At 39.2% G+C, this 14507-nt stretch overlaps 1 protein-coding gene across 2 annotated transcripts; it reads right to left on the minus strand.

Moving 5' to 3' along the window:
• Nucleotides 1–1506: 1506 nt before the first annotated feature.
• On the minus strand, nt 1507–9781 carry LOC145139392 (uncharacterized). Of its 2 annotated transcripts, XM_079073231.1 has the most exons (4): nt 9580–9781; nt 9117–9499; nt 1838–2754; nt 1507–1744 (listed from the first exon to the last, which is right to left on the minus strand). In XM_079073231.1, the coding sequence occupies exons 3-4, from the start codon at nt 2752–2754 to the stop codon at nt 1738–1740; spliced, it is 924 nt and encodes a 307-aa protein (XP_078929357.1). In that variant the 5' UTR covers nt 9117–9499; nt 9580–9781; the 3' UTR covers nt 1507–1737. The 2 variants fall into 2 exon arrangements, 1 of the variants encoding a protein (XP_078929357.1); XR_013721898.1 differs by lacking the exons at nt 1507–1744; nt 1838–2754 and adding an exon at nt 3282–3460 and having other exon boundaries at nt 9580–9765.
• Between the last annotated feature and the right edge of the window lie 4726 nt (nt 9782–14507).

Here is a 14507-nt window from a genome sequence, read left to right on the forward strand (position 1 = left end):
AGATTTTATTTTGGTCACTGGTGAGTAAGTCTCGTCATAGTCAACCCCTGGGGTTTGAGTAAAGCCTTTCGCAACCAGTCGGGCCTTGAAAGTGTGTACCTTTCCATCTATGTCAGAATTCTTCTTGAAGATCCATTTGCACCCAACTGTCTTACGACCTGGTACATTCTCAACCAAATTCCAAACTTGGTTGTCATACATGGATTTGATCTCGCTGTCCATTGCCTCTTTCCACTTGGCTGACTCAGGGCCTTACATGGCTTCCTTGTAGTTAGCTGGCTCATCCAAATTTACCAGTGTACTATCACTGATAAACGTATCGCCTTTTGCAGTAATATGGAAACCATACTACTCTGGTTGTATTCTTACTCTAGTGGAACGCCTAAGCGGTAACGACTCGTCAATTAGTTCAACTGAAATTTCTTCCTCAGGTTGATTCCTAGCATTTTCAGAAGTTCCTTCATCGTTTGACTCTTGAATCTCTTCAAGATCAATAATACTCCCACTGTCCTCTTTGCATATGAGCTCTTTCTCGCGAAAGATTCCCCTTCGTGCTACGAAGACCACGTTCTCACTAGGTTTGTAGAACAAATATCCAAAGGACTTTTGTGGATAGCTGATGAAAATACATCTCTCACTTCGAGGTTCAAGCTTGCCATGAGTCTCTCGTCTAACGAAAGCTTCACAACCCCAAAATTTGATATGTGCTAGCGAGGGAACCTTCCCTCTCCACATCTCGTGAGGTGTTTTGGCAACCTTCTTAGTTGGGACAAAATTAAGAATGTGGGCGACCGTCTCTAAGGCATACCCCCAGAACAAGATTGGAAGTGAAGCTCGACTCATCATGGAACGAACCATGTCCAACAAGGTTCGATTATGCCTCTCAGCCACACCATTAAGTTATGGTGTCCTAGGATGTGTCAATTGTGAAACTATTCCACATTCCTTGAGGTAGTCGTGGAACTTGATACTAAGATACTCACTGCCTCTATCAGATCTAAGCATCTTTATCTTCCTGCCTAATTGATTCTCGACTTCTTGTTTAAACTCTTTGAACTTTTCAAAGGTTTCTGACTTATGCTTGACTAAGTAGATATAGCCATATCTGCCATAATCATCAATAAAAGTCACATAGAATCGATTAGCATCCCTTGTGGTGGATCTGAAGGGCCCACACACATCTGTGTGTATGAGATCCAATTATCCTTCACCTCTTTCATAAGAACCAGTGAAATGTGATTTTGTCATCTTACCCAATAGACAAGATTTGCAAGTATCATCCGTCCTTAAGTCGAATGATTCCAACACTCCAACCTTTTGGAGTTGGGCTATGTGTTTCTTGTTAACACGTCCAAGATGACAATGCCACAAGCATGCTTTGTCTAATACCATTAGACGAATCAATTTGAAAAACACTATTACCTAAATTATCTACAATCATTACAATTTCATACACAGCATCACAAGGTAAAGCTTCAAGATAAAAAATAAAAATACCATTTTATAAGCAGAAATGGAACCATTCTCATCATTAAAAGAATTTCTAAAACCTTGTTTGAATAAGAATAAAATGAAATGATGTTTCGTGTCATCTCTGACAAGTAGCAACAATTTATTAAATCCAAACCTAACCCACTACTAGCACTAAGCTATAAACTCCAATCTTGGTAACAAGTGAAGATCGTGTATTTCCCATGATCAAGTTCATTCTTCAATGCTACATATCTTCACTTCTTCTTAGCCCCTGCAAATCAGAACAAATGTGAAAACCACATCCTGTATCAAGGACCCAAAGAACAAGAATATGATGAGTTATTAGATAAGATAGTGTAAATACCTGACGAGGTTGGCTTCACCTTGCCATCCTTGATATCTTGCAAGTATTTTGGGTAGCTTCGTTTCCAATGCCCTTTTTCGTGACTGTAGAAGCAAGTGGCCTCTTTGGGATCGGAGGTAGGGAGATTCAGAATTGGCCTTTACTTTGGGTCCATTGCTTGACGACCCAGCTTGGGACTTTCCCTTCCAATTCTGCTTTGGAGGACATTTCCTCTTTTTTCCATTTCCTTCACCAATGGCCAAGACTAGAGCAACAGCAGGAGTAGAGGCAATATTTTTTCCCTTCATTCCTGCTTCAGTTGTTCGCAGGAGATTTTGGAGTTGAGCCAATGTAGTCTCTTGGTTGTTTAAATGATAAGTTAAGATAAACTGGTCATAACAACTGGGCAATGAGTGCAAGACTATATCAACAGCCAATTCCTCATTAAAGTTCACATTTAGCTTCAACAAGTGATCCACATATCGTTGCATCCTTTGCACATGGCTACTAACAGACTCCCCATCTTTCATCTTGCTAGTGATGAGGGACTTTACTACTTCGTACTTTTCTTGACGAGCTCGTTGATGATACTTTTCCATCAAGTCCTTGTTCATCTCGTACGGCCAATAATCCTCATAGAACCTTTGTAGCTCAGGAGTCATAGTTGCCACCATGATGTTAGCAACTTTTGTTGCATCATTGTAGTGCTTCTTATACTCAGCTAGTTCTTCAGGAGTAGCTTTTGTTTCATCAATTTCAAGGAGTTCCTTTTCTAGGACGTACTCCTTGTCTTCAAAGCGAAGAGCCATCTTTATGTTGCGCATCCAATCGTTGTAATTGGTGCCATCCAATGTTACCCTCGAGCAAATGTTAAGCAACGAAAAGTTGTTGTGGTTGTTGGAGGAGGAGGAACCAAAAGCATCGGTTGGAGTAGACATCTATAAAAGAAAGATAGTTTTAGTTAGATATGAATAATCCTCAATATAACACCCAAAATGAAATATCAAGGCTAGGATCCAACTAGATAATTCACAACTTAGTAAAGGGGTGTCGTAATCTAATTGTAAACTATATAAAGGTAGGTAAATGACGATTTACCAATTTCACCATGAATTTTGAACGAATTTAGTTTTTAATGAAATTCCTAGATCTTTTGAGATTCACTAAACTCTTCAATGACATATTTAATCTCGATTATGCTCTTCCATTTGTGACCAGGATACCGAGGATCACAAACAAGATGTGAATAACCATGCAAATTAACTTGGTACTCTCGATATCATTTATCATCTCATTTTAATGTTCCGGTTAGCCACACGCGCTCCATTAATCAATGATAATTTATGAGACACCCATTGTCACTCTTTATTCGTCCCTATTAGTGTGTCGGTTAACCACACGCACTCCACTAGTGACTCATAAAGTGCAATCTGTAATTTCGTGGGTTAGTGTAACGACCCAAAAATCAAGGGTAAAAATTTCATTTTTATTATAGTCAAAACACAGATATCGTTTAATTCAACATTCCAAATCATTGCTAATTAAAAACATTTATCAGAGTTCATCCCAAAATCACATATTGTGGAAAGCACGGGTGTGTGCGCTGCGATCAATTCGAACCCTTCCTTTCCAAATCGATGATACCTGAAACCATAAACAAAATTGTAAGCACGAAGCTTAGTGAGTTCCCCAGAGCATACCCGCATAATCCACATAATCACATAAACCATATCAATCACATAAGTCATGCACATAAACATATAAGGATGCCATGGAAACCCTCCAAGGTCTTACACCGGGTGCCACTGGAACCCCCACATGGTCTTAACTACCTGCCATGGGAACCCCCACATGGTTTTCACTAACTGCCATGGGAACCCCCACATGGTCTTAGCTAACCAAAGAAATATCATGCAAGGTAAACATACAAACATACTAGGATGCCATGGAAACCCTCCAAGGTCTTACAACATATGCCATGGGAACCTCCACATGGTCTTAGCTTGGAATGTCATGGGAACACCCACATGGTCTGAAATCCAACTGCCTCGGGAACCCCCCCCCCCCCCCGAGGGGGAGGGAGTCTTCCATACAAGTATCACAGGGATTGCTAGCATATCATATATCACATAAACAACTAGTATACCTCATATCACATAATAGGCCATGGGAACCCCACATGGTCTTAACTGACTGCCATGGGAACCCCCACATGGTCTTCGCATAGATACATAACATATTGACAACACATTCGCAAATAACCACTACATGCAAGAGTCACGAAGACAACTGGCATACTACGTATAACTAATTGTCATGGGAACCCCCACATGGTCTTATCATAAATACATAATGTATCGCTAGCACCCTCACAGTAATCATCACAACCAAATAAATGGACCGGCATTGGTGCCTTCGACCCATTGGTATGGTGAGGAGACTCACCTCGAATGCAGAATCTTCCCGAATGAAATCCTTAGCTGCTGTGCCGCCAGCTTCCCGAGCTGTCACTACCAATCAATATACCCAGTTAGCAATTGGGTTCCACGCTATAATCCTTAATCTATACATGGGGTAAAATGACCATTCTACCCCTGGCCCAATATGATCCAAAACTAAGGCCCAAGCCCAAAACAAAAGTCCAACACTATAATGCCCATAAATCCATCAATGGCCCAATTTTCCAAATTGGGCCCCAACCCCTTACAGGTCTTATCCAAAGCCCATAATCTCCTTCATTATAATTTAGTTTACTCCAAGCACCCCTTAGGACTAACTTGTCCAAAGTCAAAGGTTAAAGTCAAAGTCAACGCTCCGAGTTGACCCAACTCGTCGAGTTGTACCTCAACTCGTCGAGTTCCCCTTAAGGACAGAATCGCGATGTCTCGACCCAACTCGTCGAGTTTCCTTGCTACACGACGAGTTGCCCCCTTTTCATCAGAATCGGGATAATCCCATACCAACTCGTCGAGTTCACCCATGAACTCGTCTAGTTCTTCAGTCTGCCAATCCCACTTAACGTATTAAGTCATTTCGCTTGAATCCAAGGACTCCAAACCTCAGATCTCTTCCAAAATGATGTCTAGAAGGGTAAAGTTTCCAACTTTACCCTCAAGAACCATCCATTAAGCTTCAAACTCAAACCCTAGGTTCCTTATAGAGGGTCTTGACCCATTAAGCCCTTAAATTCCCACCACAACATTCCAAAACACAGATCTGGTGTCCCAAAGTGAGAAAATCATGTAAAGTTTCCGACTTTACATTCATGCATGCTAGAAACACCCTCTAGGGCTCGTTTATGGCTTCATAATGGACGTATTGCATGAATGGGACCTAGAGGCCAATAAAGTTTGCAACTTTAAGCCTTAAGAGGTCATGTAGGGGTCAGATCTACTCCATCAAACCCTGGAAACCTCTTCTCTTTGGACAACTCAACCAAAGTCCCAAAACTCAAGCTAAGACTTAAAGAAGGGAGATCTAGTTAACTACAAGCCAAGGTGGCGACTTTATACCTCAAAGATGCAGCCATTGATGAATAGTTTCTGGATCTAGTAGCTCCTTCTTGTATCCCCAAGCTTTCTTTCCTTCCAAGTGGCTTCAAACACACACAACACCCTCAAAATGTCTCACAATCACTCAAAAGTGCCTTAGGGTTTCGAGGGTAGGGTTTAGGACAGTGGAGGCTGGAAATGAGGCTAACTCCTTAGGTTTAAGTTGTTTAAGTAGGGTACAAAATCCCGGAATTAGAAGTTCCTAAACCTCATCCAACTCGTCGAGTTGGACCTTCCCAACTCGTCGAGTTGGTCTTCCAAAAACACGTGTGACAAATTTCCAACACATCGAGTTCTTCCCCTTGAACTCAACGAGTTGGACTTATAAATGAAGTTTTATCTTCCTTAATTGACCTTCTAGATTCCGAGTGTTACAACTCTCCCCCATTTAAACTAGACTTCGTCCTCGAAGTCTGTTGCAGCAAATTACTCCAGGTACTGCTCACATGCCGCTTACGCAGGCCTCACTACCTTGTTCCTCCAGGTCCTCGTTTTCTGCTCGATAACTGTTACTAGCATCTCTACATGATTCAGGCGTTCCTTATCCTGAATATCGACCGTAGGAACCACACGGAATCGTTGTCCAAACAGTTACGTGCCCGAGACATAGTAAGCACAATGAATCAGTCTGAACTTCCATCATAATCCTACACGGTGTGTCACATTGCCCATCCGGGCCAAATCTTGATAGAATCACTACACCGGGCCTTCAGCCCTGCTTCCCGAATCGGGGTGTCGCTCTTTCAGGTGAAGCCTTAAGAGCACTTCGACCTCGATAAAACTTAAGTATCCAACTCTTACCACAAATTGACAACACGTTCGGAACCCAATGAATATCGACACCCGACATCCCGAGGGACACTGTCGTCACCCCGAGCTTCAAGGCAACTGATCCCAACTAAACCATACTCTCTCCAATCCCGACGAAGGATAAACCCTTCGTCTCATGCAGGAAACTACGCCTGCCTCCCCGGATCCTAAGTCCTCACATTGGTCTGATTCTTTGACAAACCTCTCACCCTGGAACCGTACCGTACAATTTCCCTTCATGGATAACTGATCGAACGACCATTTCCAGTCCTGATTATCTCTGTGTTACCAACCGAATGATTTCACTTACCGTGTCCAGATACCGAACGCCTACCTTAACAGATAGTCCAGATAATCCTTCGAGCAAAGGATCCATCTCCGCAACGGTTAGACTCAGACGAAAGCTGCGCAACATGGTCTAATCAGCCACTCTGAGATTATTTAGTCCAACAGTAAACAACTCAACATATGCCCCGAATAACAAGCAACTCCACGCACGAGTCCCAAGTCACTAAACCCACTTCAACTCTCCCTGCTACCACTTGCTGCTTTTCAGAAGCAGCCGAGGCCTCTCTGATCCCACCTTATCTGTCAACTACTCGAAACATCGAACACTCAACCGATTGTTGGGCCAAAGACACACACACAGACACCGCAGTCCCACGCGTCCCCTAAAATGAAGATCGACCAGCAAGACTTTGCTTAACGCACCTTGCCATCAAAACTTCTGCTAACAGAATAAACGTTACATGACCCACTGCAGTCTCATCTCATACCCGGTATCCAACAACCCATCTTTTCCTCACTTCAAAAACCATCCCAAGACACATCACAATAACTCGAACTGCCATCGACTAAGCCCATCCATTACTCTTGAACCTTGCAATTGACTCCCTTGGCATGTAGATACCCTAATTTTATCTTACTGAAACGAAAATCCTGCACTGAACACGTGCAAACTCCGATTCGGGATCTTGCCCAAAACCGAATCGATACTCCGCTCCTACCCCGGGATCTACGAATCTGCAGTTGCATAATGCACCACCATTTCCCGACATCCCTTACTTGACCGATAAATAAATACCCTTAATCCAATCTCCGAGACTACCAGTCTCGCACCCGGTCCCACCACCAGGTTCCCAAGAGATCAAATATCAAGGCTACCCAGCCTATACCCTACTGCGCCACGTACTAATTATCCACATGATCCTGCAACTCAAGATCCAACCCCTGACCCCACGATCTCTACTAGTTCTATCCCGAATTCCCATAGTTATACGGGCTCGCCCACGGACTCCGGAGATCCATTACCCTATCACCGAGAATAATTTCTCGACAACCCCGACCGGCGATTGGGAGTCTCCTGAACTCCCACCAATACAACCTAGGCCTAAGCAGCCACTTGTTTCTCCTCCACTTTGGCTCGACAATGCTCTGCCGCCTCTTACACCTTATTGACCTCCGATCCATTTCCATTAATATGCACGACCCGCCCAAATCCTGCTGCGAACAACACAAGCGCCCCATTGCTAGCCAACACAATGATCACTCATCTCTGGATATCCTGAAGAATACTCTTGTAATCTTAACCATTCGGATGATCCTAATCACTTCCCAAGCCACCCTTTTACCAAATAATCCGAAGGCGAATACAATTTACCACCATCCTACCGATGCCTAGGGATTAGTAAATGCTACAGGCTACCCCGCAGTCTCACAACACTCTCACCTCACCACAACTGTCCAAAACCTTACCGCCGATCCATCAGATCGGACACGCTTAAAGTCGAGCACCCACTCGCAATGTCATCTGCTGACAAGATCAATCCTGCTACGCTTGTAGCAACCCATATTCCTGGAGTGATAACTACATTGTACGGTTTCCCGCACGTTCCGTACTGACTCCAACCCTGCTTGCCTTTTAAACGCTGCTCAACAGTCTTGGGTCTCTTCCTGAGACCCTCCACTAAATGCACATGATCTGAACCTCTCTTCCCAAGGTACCCCAAATCGAGCTACCGTCCTTGGGCTCTAGAAATCATATCATTCAGGGTCTCGCACTCTGACACACTCACCAGCTCAATCGTCCACGGCTGAACTGCAGTAGCTGAATCAACCTCTGCCCTAAACTGGGCTACAAATTACTTCCAAGACATAGTCTCCAATCCCGAAAGCGCAATAGATCGCATAATCAATCCTTGACGCCCGATACAAGAGATCCAAGGCGAACCGAACCTTAGCTCCTAAAGGGTAGGGATTAGTGCATAATCAATTAGGAACGTTTAAACAAATTTTATGCACATAAATCATATGCGCTTAAATACATATAATCATATGTGATTAAATATATGAGAAAAAAATATTTAATCGAGAAAACAGAAACAAATTTTGTCCATATAAATCATATATGACTAGAAATATACATATTATTAAATAAACGAGAGCATCCATTGAATCGAAAACGCAAAAATGAATCAAGTAATTTTTTTCCAAAAACTATGACGTCTCTAGAATCATAACAAAATAAACTAATGTATAAATCAGTTAATTTAGGGTTGAATTTTTATTTTTTATTTTTATTTTTTTTGTTTTTTGTGATGATAACTTTTTTGTAAAAAAAAATTACGAAAAATTGTTTTTGAAAAGGATGGTTTAACATTTATAATCATATTAATATAAGAAAGTGATAATATATGAAGAAAATACCCATCCTCGTAAAGATAAAAAGTAATATAACATAAAGTTCTAAAAAATGAAATATTTGCATTTTCTATTTTATTTTACCCATGCTAAAATTTTAATGAAACAATCTCTTAGGATTGTAACTGAAGCCCAAATTAAGTCCATAGAAATTAGTCTAAATTTTTAAGCCCAAATAATAGATTAACCTACTTGTAACCTAATACATATTGAATGAAACGCAGACAAGAAGTCGATACCTCATCAGTAGTTGCCGTTCAGAACCATTTCCATCTCCGACCACAACTTCTTTCCCCAGCGACATCGATCTCCATCTCCGACCACCACTTCTTTCCCCGACGACATTGAATTTTCAATTCTGCTGCTTAGTCACATTCCAGTCACCCCATTCCTACTTCCAAATGCTTAACTCTTAGTAGAGATATTCATCCATCAGTTCACAACAAAACTTCCTTGGAGGCTGGTGACAATCAACTCTCCGACGAAGCTTCCTTCTTCGACGACTCTGACTTAATAACAAACTCCAATCAATGATGTTGCTTCAGTATTTATACTCGTGCTTAAGAGTGATAATAGAACTAACAAAGAGTATCAACACATCTTCATCGCATCAAGGTAAGAACTGTCACACGATACAAACTAACATGTCAGATCGAACCAAAATGAAGCTAACAAGAGTGCAAATTAAAAACGAATGTTTACCTGCTTCAATAACTTCAAATCGAACCAGAGCGGGGATAAAACACGAACATTCAAAAACGATTACGAGATCGGACGAGGGATTACATGAAGGATTTTGAGTTAACATAGATTTTCTTGAGGAAATAAGAGGAAAAGAAGGAAATTCACGCTTCAAAGTTCATCCAGGGCTATAGAAACAAAAATTGACTACTATACCCTTGGATACTTTGCCCTTCCTTGGAAAAGCAGAAAATGTTTAAGGTAATTGCAAAAATGTCACATCCTCCATTAATTAAAAAACAAAAATGAGACGGCGGGTACAAATCTAATTTCTTTGTAACGTTATTTGTCGATTAACGTAAATTTAAGAAGAAAAATTGCGAATTTTAGGAAATAATTAATTCTTTTAACTTTAAAAATCTGATTCTTTTTAAATTAATTCACTTTCAAAATTATAAACATAATCGATTTTATTCTGTCAGAATGTTATTTTGTTAGAATGATGTTTTATGAAAATGTTCTGTTAGAATGTTATTAAAGAATAATAAAATTCTTGAACCCTCAGTTGAATAATAATAACATTCTTATATATTTATAGACATCCAAAATTAAATGCAAATTTATAAAAAAATGAATATAATTATACATATTCTAATAAACTGTCATAAAAAATAAATAAAATTCTTTAAAAAATTAACATTATTAAATATACAATACTTGAACAAATACACTTGATTTTCTTGAATTGTCAAAATAATCGACTTGATTCCAGCTATTCTTATGAAAATGTGATGTATTATCGTAAGAATGTAATTCTTTGTATAATACACTTATTCTTGAGCGCGATTCCAAGTCTTTTTCTTGTATGCATTTGCATGTTCTTGAACCCGATTCAACATCAATGACAACATCTTCAAAACTTAAACCCATAAAAAACTATGTAAGTAGAATACTACTACAAAAATTTTATCAACTGTAATTCTTTCAGAATTTTATAAATCTAACAAACAATACTAAAAGAATAATTCAAATAGAATTAACAAATTTTCAAGATCAACATATTTTTAAAAATTGATTTTATGTATATTCTAACCGAATGGTCAACTAACATATTTATTAAAAACGTAAACAATATATTACAAAGAATGCATCCAAAAAGCTCAATACAATCAACCTCTATCACCCATAGTGATGATTTTTAAGAATACCCTCCTAAAATGTGATGATTTTTAAGAATACCCCTGGTTTCAACTTTCAATTATTGAAGGCGATTTATAAGATTGATACATTTGTGACTAACAAACCAACCTCTATCATCCATCGCCTTTTTCCATAACTTGTGTTATGTTATCTTTGGGTAAAGTATTTACATATTATTAAAATATTATATTCTTTTGTCTATGTCAAAAACACTAGTTTTTATTTTTATTTTTACAAATATTGTTAAAACGTATATAACAATAATTTTCTAAGAGGTATTTTAAATTATGATGTTTAAAAATGCATGTCACGAGTTTATATTTAAATAACGACTAGCACAAGTTAAATTGTTATATTTTAACTAACTAGTTGTAAGACATGTATGTTATACGGGTTGTATAAAACAAAAGGTTTAAATATGAAAGGTTAAACAAAAATTTGTTTAGACCTGTATGTTACGGATCAAGGATCAAGAACTAAACCGAACATGCTTCTAAGACAAACCCAACCAACCACAGCTAGAGCTACCACGGAGCCCGGTTCGAACCGAATTCGTTCTTGGACTAACTTCAGATGTGTGCGTCAGTTTTACCATAAAACAATTTCGTTTAATTTTTATGGATCAGGACTGAAGATTTTCAAAACTGAAGCACTTGAGATTATACAAAACTGTATCATATGGTATTAGCTCAGAAAGCACCCGTACCAGTTGCACCATTGTGAAAGGTTTTCATTTTTGTTTTATTCTTCAACTTCAATATATTATAATAACTGGCTTCTATTGTGATGAGTATGTGTTGTAAGTGTATGGGATATGCCTAGGAAGAGAAAACCCTTGTACATATTACCACGTCATCTTAAGATTTTGGTACTTTTTTGGGTGGCGGAGGCATTGGTAAAACACAACTCTGGTATACTATATTGTTGATATACTTAGTTGGCTCAACAACAATTTCATAAATCGGTCAAACTGTTATACTGTCACACCCCCAAACCGGAACGGTGGATGACGTCATGTGTAGTCTCACAACAATTGTATCATAGCAATCATAGTAAACACAACCATTACATTAAATACATATATGAAAAGGGTTTACATCTGTTTGATTCTTGTTTTTATACATCAAAAGTATAATAAAAAATAGAAAGACGTGACTCTATACGCTCCGTCTTCTCAAAACTCCAGGAGGTACCTGTCTACTAATTTCCTGAGAATACAAGCAGTTTTGAAAGAGTATCAGCATAAAGCTGGTGAGTTCATAAGCGACGTTTTGTAATGAAAACCTGTTGATGACTTTGTAAAAATGTTCGCATGTTTCCAAAAAAATCCAATATTTTCTTTAGTAAAAGTGAGATAATATCAATTCCATCTATAACCACTTAGTTCATGCTAGCCACGTATAAACCAATATCGAACAGACAGTTGGTTATATGGATCTGCCCTAAGCCCACAACCAAACAAGGAACAGAAAATGAGGCGGAAACCACATATCCCACAGTCTATCGAGTATTCTTCATACGTAACCCTGATGCATAAACTAAAGAGTTATAGAACTAACTACGAATGTTTGTTATTGTATCCGGTTGTAGTATATAAAACATATTAGTTTGTATGCTTGGTTACTACTAAATGTAATGTATGATGAATTCTGTATGAAAACCTCTGTGTAGAATATTCTGTTTGAAAACCCTGGCTATCACTGGTACATATAGTAAGTTCTGTTTGAAAAGCTCTGGCTACCACCAGCGTGTATAGTAGTTTTATTATTTAAATAAAACCGTGTATTGTATCTCTGGAATCCCCCAATGTAATGTATAATAGTTCTATTAATTAAAATAAAACTAATGAAGAATGAAATTCGTAAGCAAAGGTTAGTTTATACTTATTATGAGTCGTATAACCATGCTTGATATGACCTAGTGACCTTTACGACGTTCTTAAAGTGTCGGTTAAATGACATTTGTCACCTCAGGCATGCCTGCCTAACTGTAGCTAGCAGTTCAGGTGTGGGATTGTCAGTCCCGAATAGATCTATTCACAAATCTCACGCTCTCCCTCCAGGAGACTCTGGTTATACTATGATAGGATTTAGTTCAGTACACCTAAGGGTACAGTTTTGAAGTAGAGTCTCACAATCCTGTATAATCTAGTTTACGTGTAATTCTGTATTGTTCTCTTGTATTGGAATCCGTTGAGTACAATATAAGGTAATAGTTATACTTAAATAAATATTAAATATTGTACTCCTGTAGTAATGTATATCATAAACTAAATTTGTCATAGTTTATATGGTTAGCAGTGTATAACTCTGAATTCGTAAAAACTGTGTATTGAAAACCCCAAACTATATCTATTATAGTTTGCATGTATATTGTGTATTTGGTTCGTATATTGATCTGAAAACTATGCAATTATGGTTGTACGTTGAAAACGTCCCTTATGCTCAACATAATACAAAAGGGATAAAATATCTAAATATTTTATAAAAACGTGGAAATCGTTTGTCTGTATCTATTGCATAAGTTTTATACTTGTTAAAATCCTTTTGTTTTAGTTCACAAAATCATTTGTGTTTGGCTTGTATTCCCCCCTGAAAACGTTTAAAAACCACAAAAGCGTAGGGGTATGAACTCACAGTTAGTAGTTTGCAAACGTCGAATCAACGAATTGGAATGAAGACCCTCGAGTTGAAGCGTGTGGCACTTAACGGAATCCTAACAACAATTAAATACATTTGTATTTAAATTAGTGATTTCGCTAGATAAAGTGTAGAAAAACACTTGAGTTCGGTTAAGGAATGTTACCGGGACTTGATCGAATCGAGGAAAGTAGGATTTTCAGTCAAATACACCACTTAAGAAGTGTGTACGGCCGTGTATAGGGTTTACGGTCGTGAACAAGTGTGCGGCCGTGAACAGGGTGTACGGTCGTGAACGTTGTATGGCCCTTGAAGGTGTACGGCCTTTGAAGGAGTACGACCGTAGACTGGTGTGCGGTCACAGAACTTGAAGGTGTACGGTCGTAGACTGGTGTGCGGTCAATGAACTTGAAGGTGTACGGCCGTACACTCAAGAACAAAGTTATTGATTTCGACGAGAAACGTGTTCTAGATGCTCCGAAATGACCCCAAATGGTGTTTCTCGTTGTTTTCCGGAAGGTTAAGGGTGCTTTTAGGGGTGTACGGTCGATAGTCTAGAGAGAGAAAGGAGAGAGTGTCCGGCCAGAAGAGTGTAAATGAGGGGTAGGGCCTCATATTTTTAGGGGTTGTCGTTGGTCGGTGGTGGGGTCCACCCAACGCAGGCCGTATACGAGTGTACGGCCGTACACGGGTGTACGGCCGTGAACTCGATATTGTTCGAAGGAATTCCCGAAATTTCACGTGGTTTTGGTTCCGACTCGAATATAGAACTCAAAATATATAATTAAACGATTTTCCAACCCGAAGGAAGTTGACGGAACCCAATAAAAGAAAATTTTATTAACGGAAATTAGGTAACGGAAACTAGAAAAAGGTTCGGGTTGTCACATATACCGAGTTGTCACAGGAGGAGGAGCGGTTTTAGGTTTTAACGTGGTGAGTAACAGGATTATGATGGGGGAGATTAAGACAGTTGAAGACTAGATGAGATGAGATGAGATGAGAGATGGAGATTGAAACAGTTTAAGGTTTGTTTACTTTTATTATGGTAATGTAGTTTGTAAATACTTTTGTCTGTCTGTGTCTGGAAGGGAAAAACATAGAGATATT

The sequence above is a fragment of the Lactuca virosa genome, chromosome 9 (assembly GCF_052849685.1).
Source record: "Lactuca virosa cultivar CGN04683 chromosome 9, Lactuca_virosa_CGN04683_v6, whole genome shotgun sequence".
In the NCBI taxonomy this organism is placed as follows: domain Eukaryota; kingdom Viridiplantae; phylum Streptophyta; class Magnoliopsida; order Asterales; family Asteraceae; genus Lactuca; species Lactuca virosa.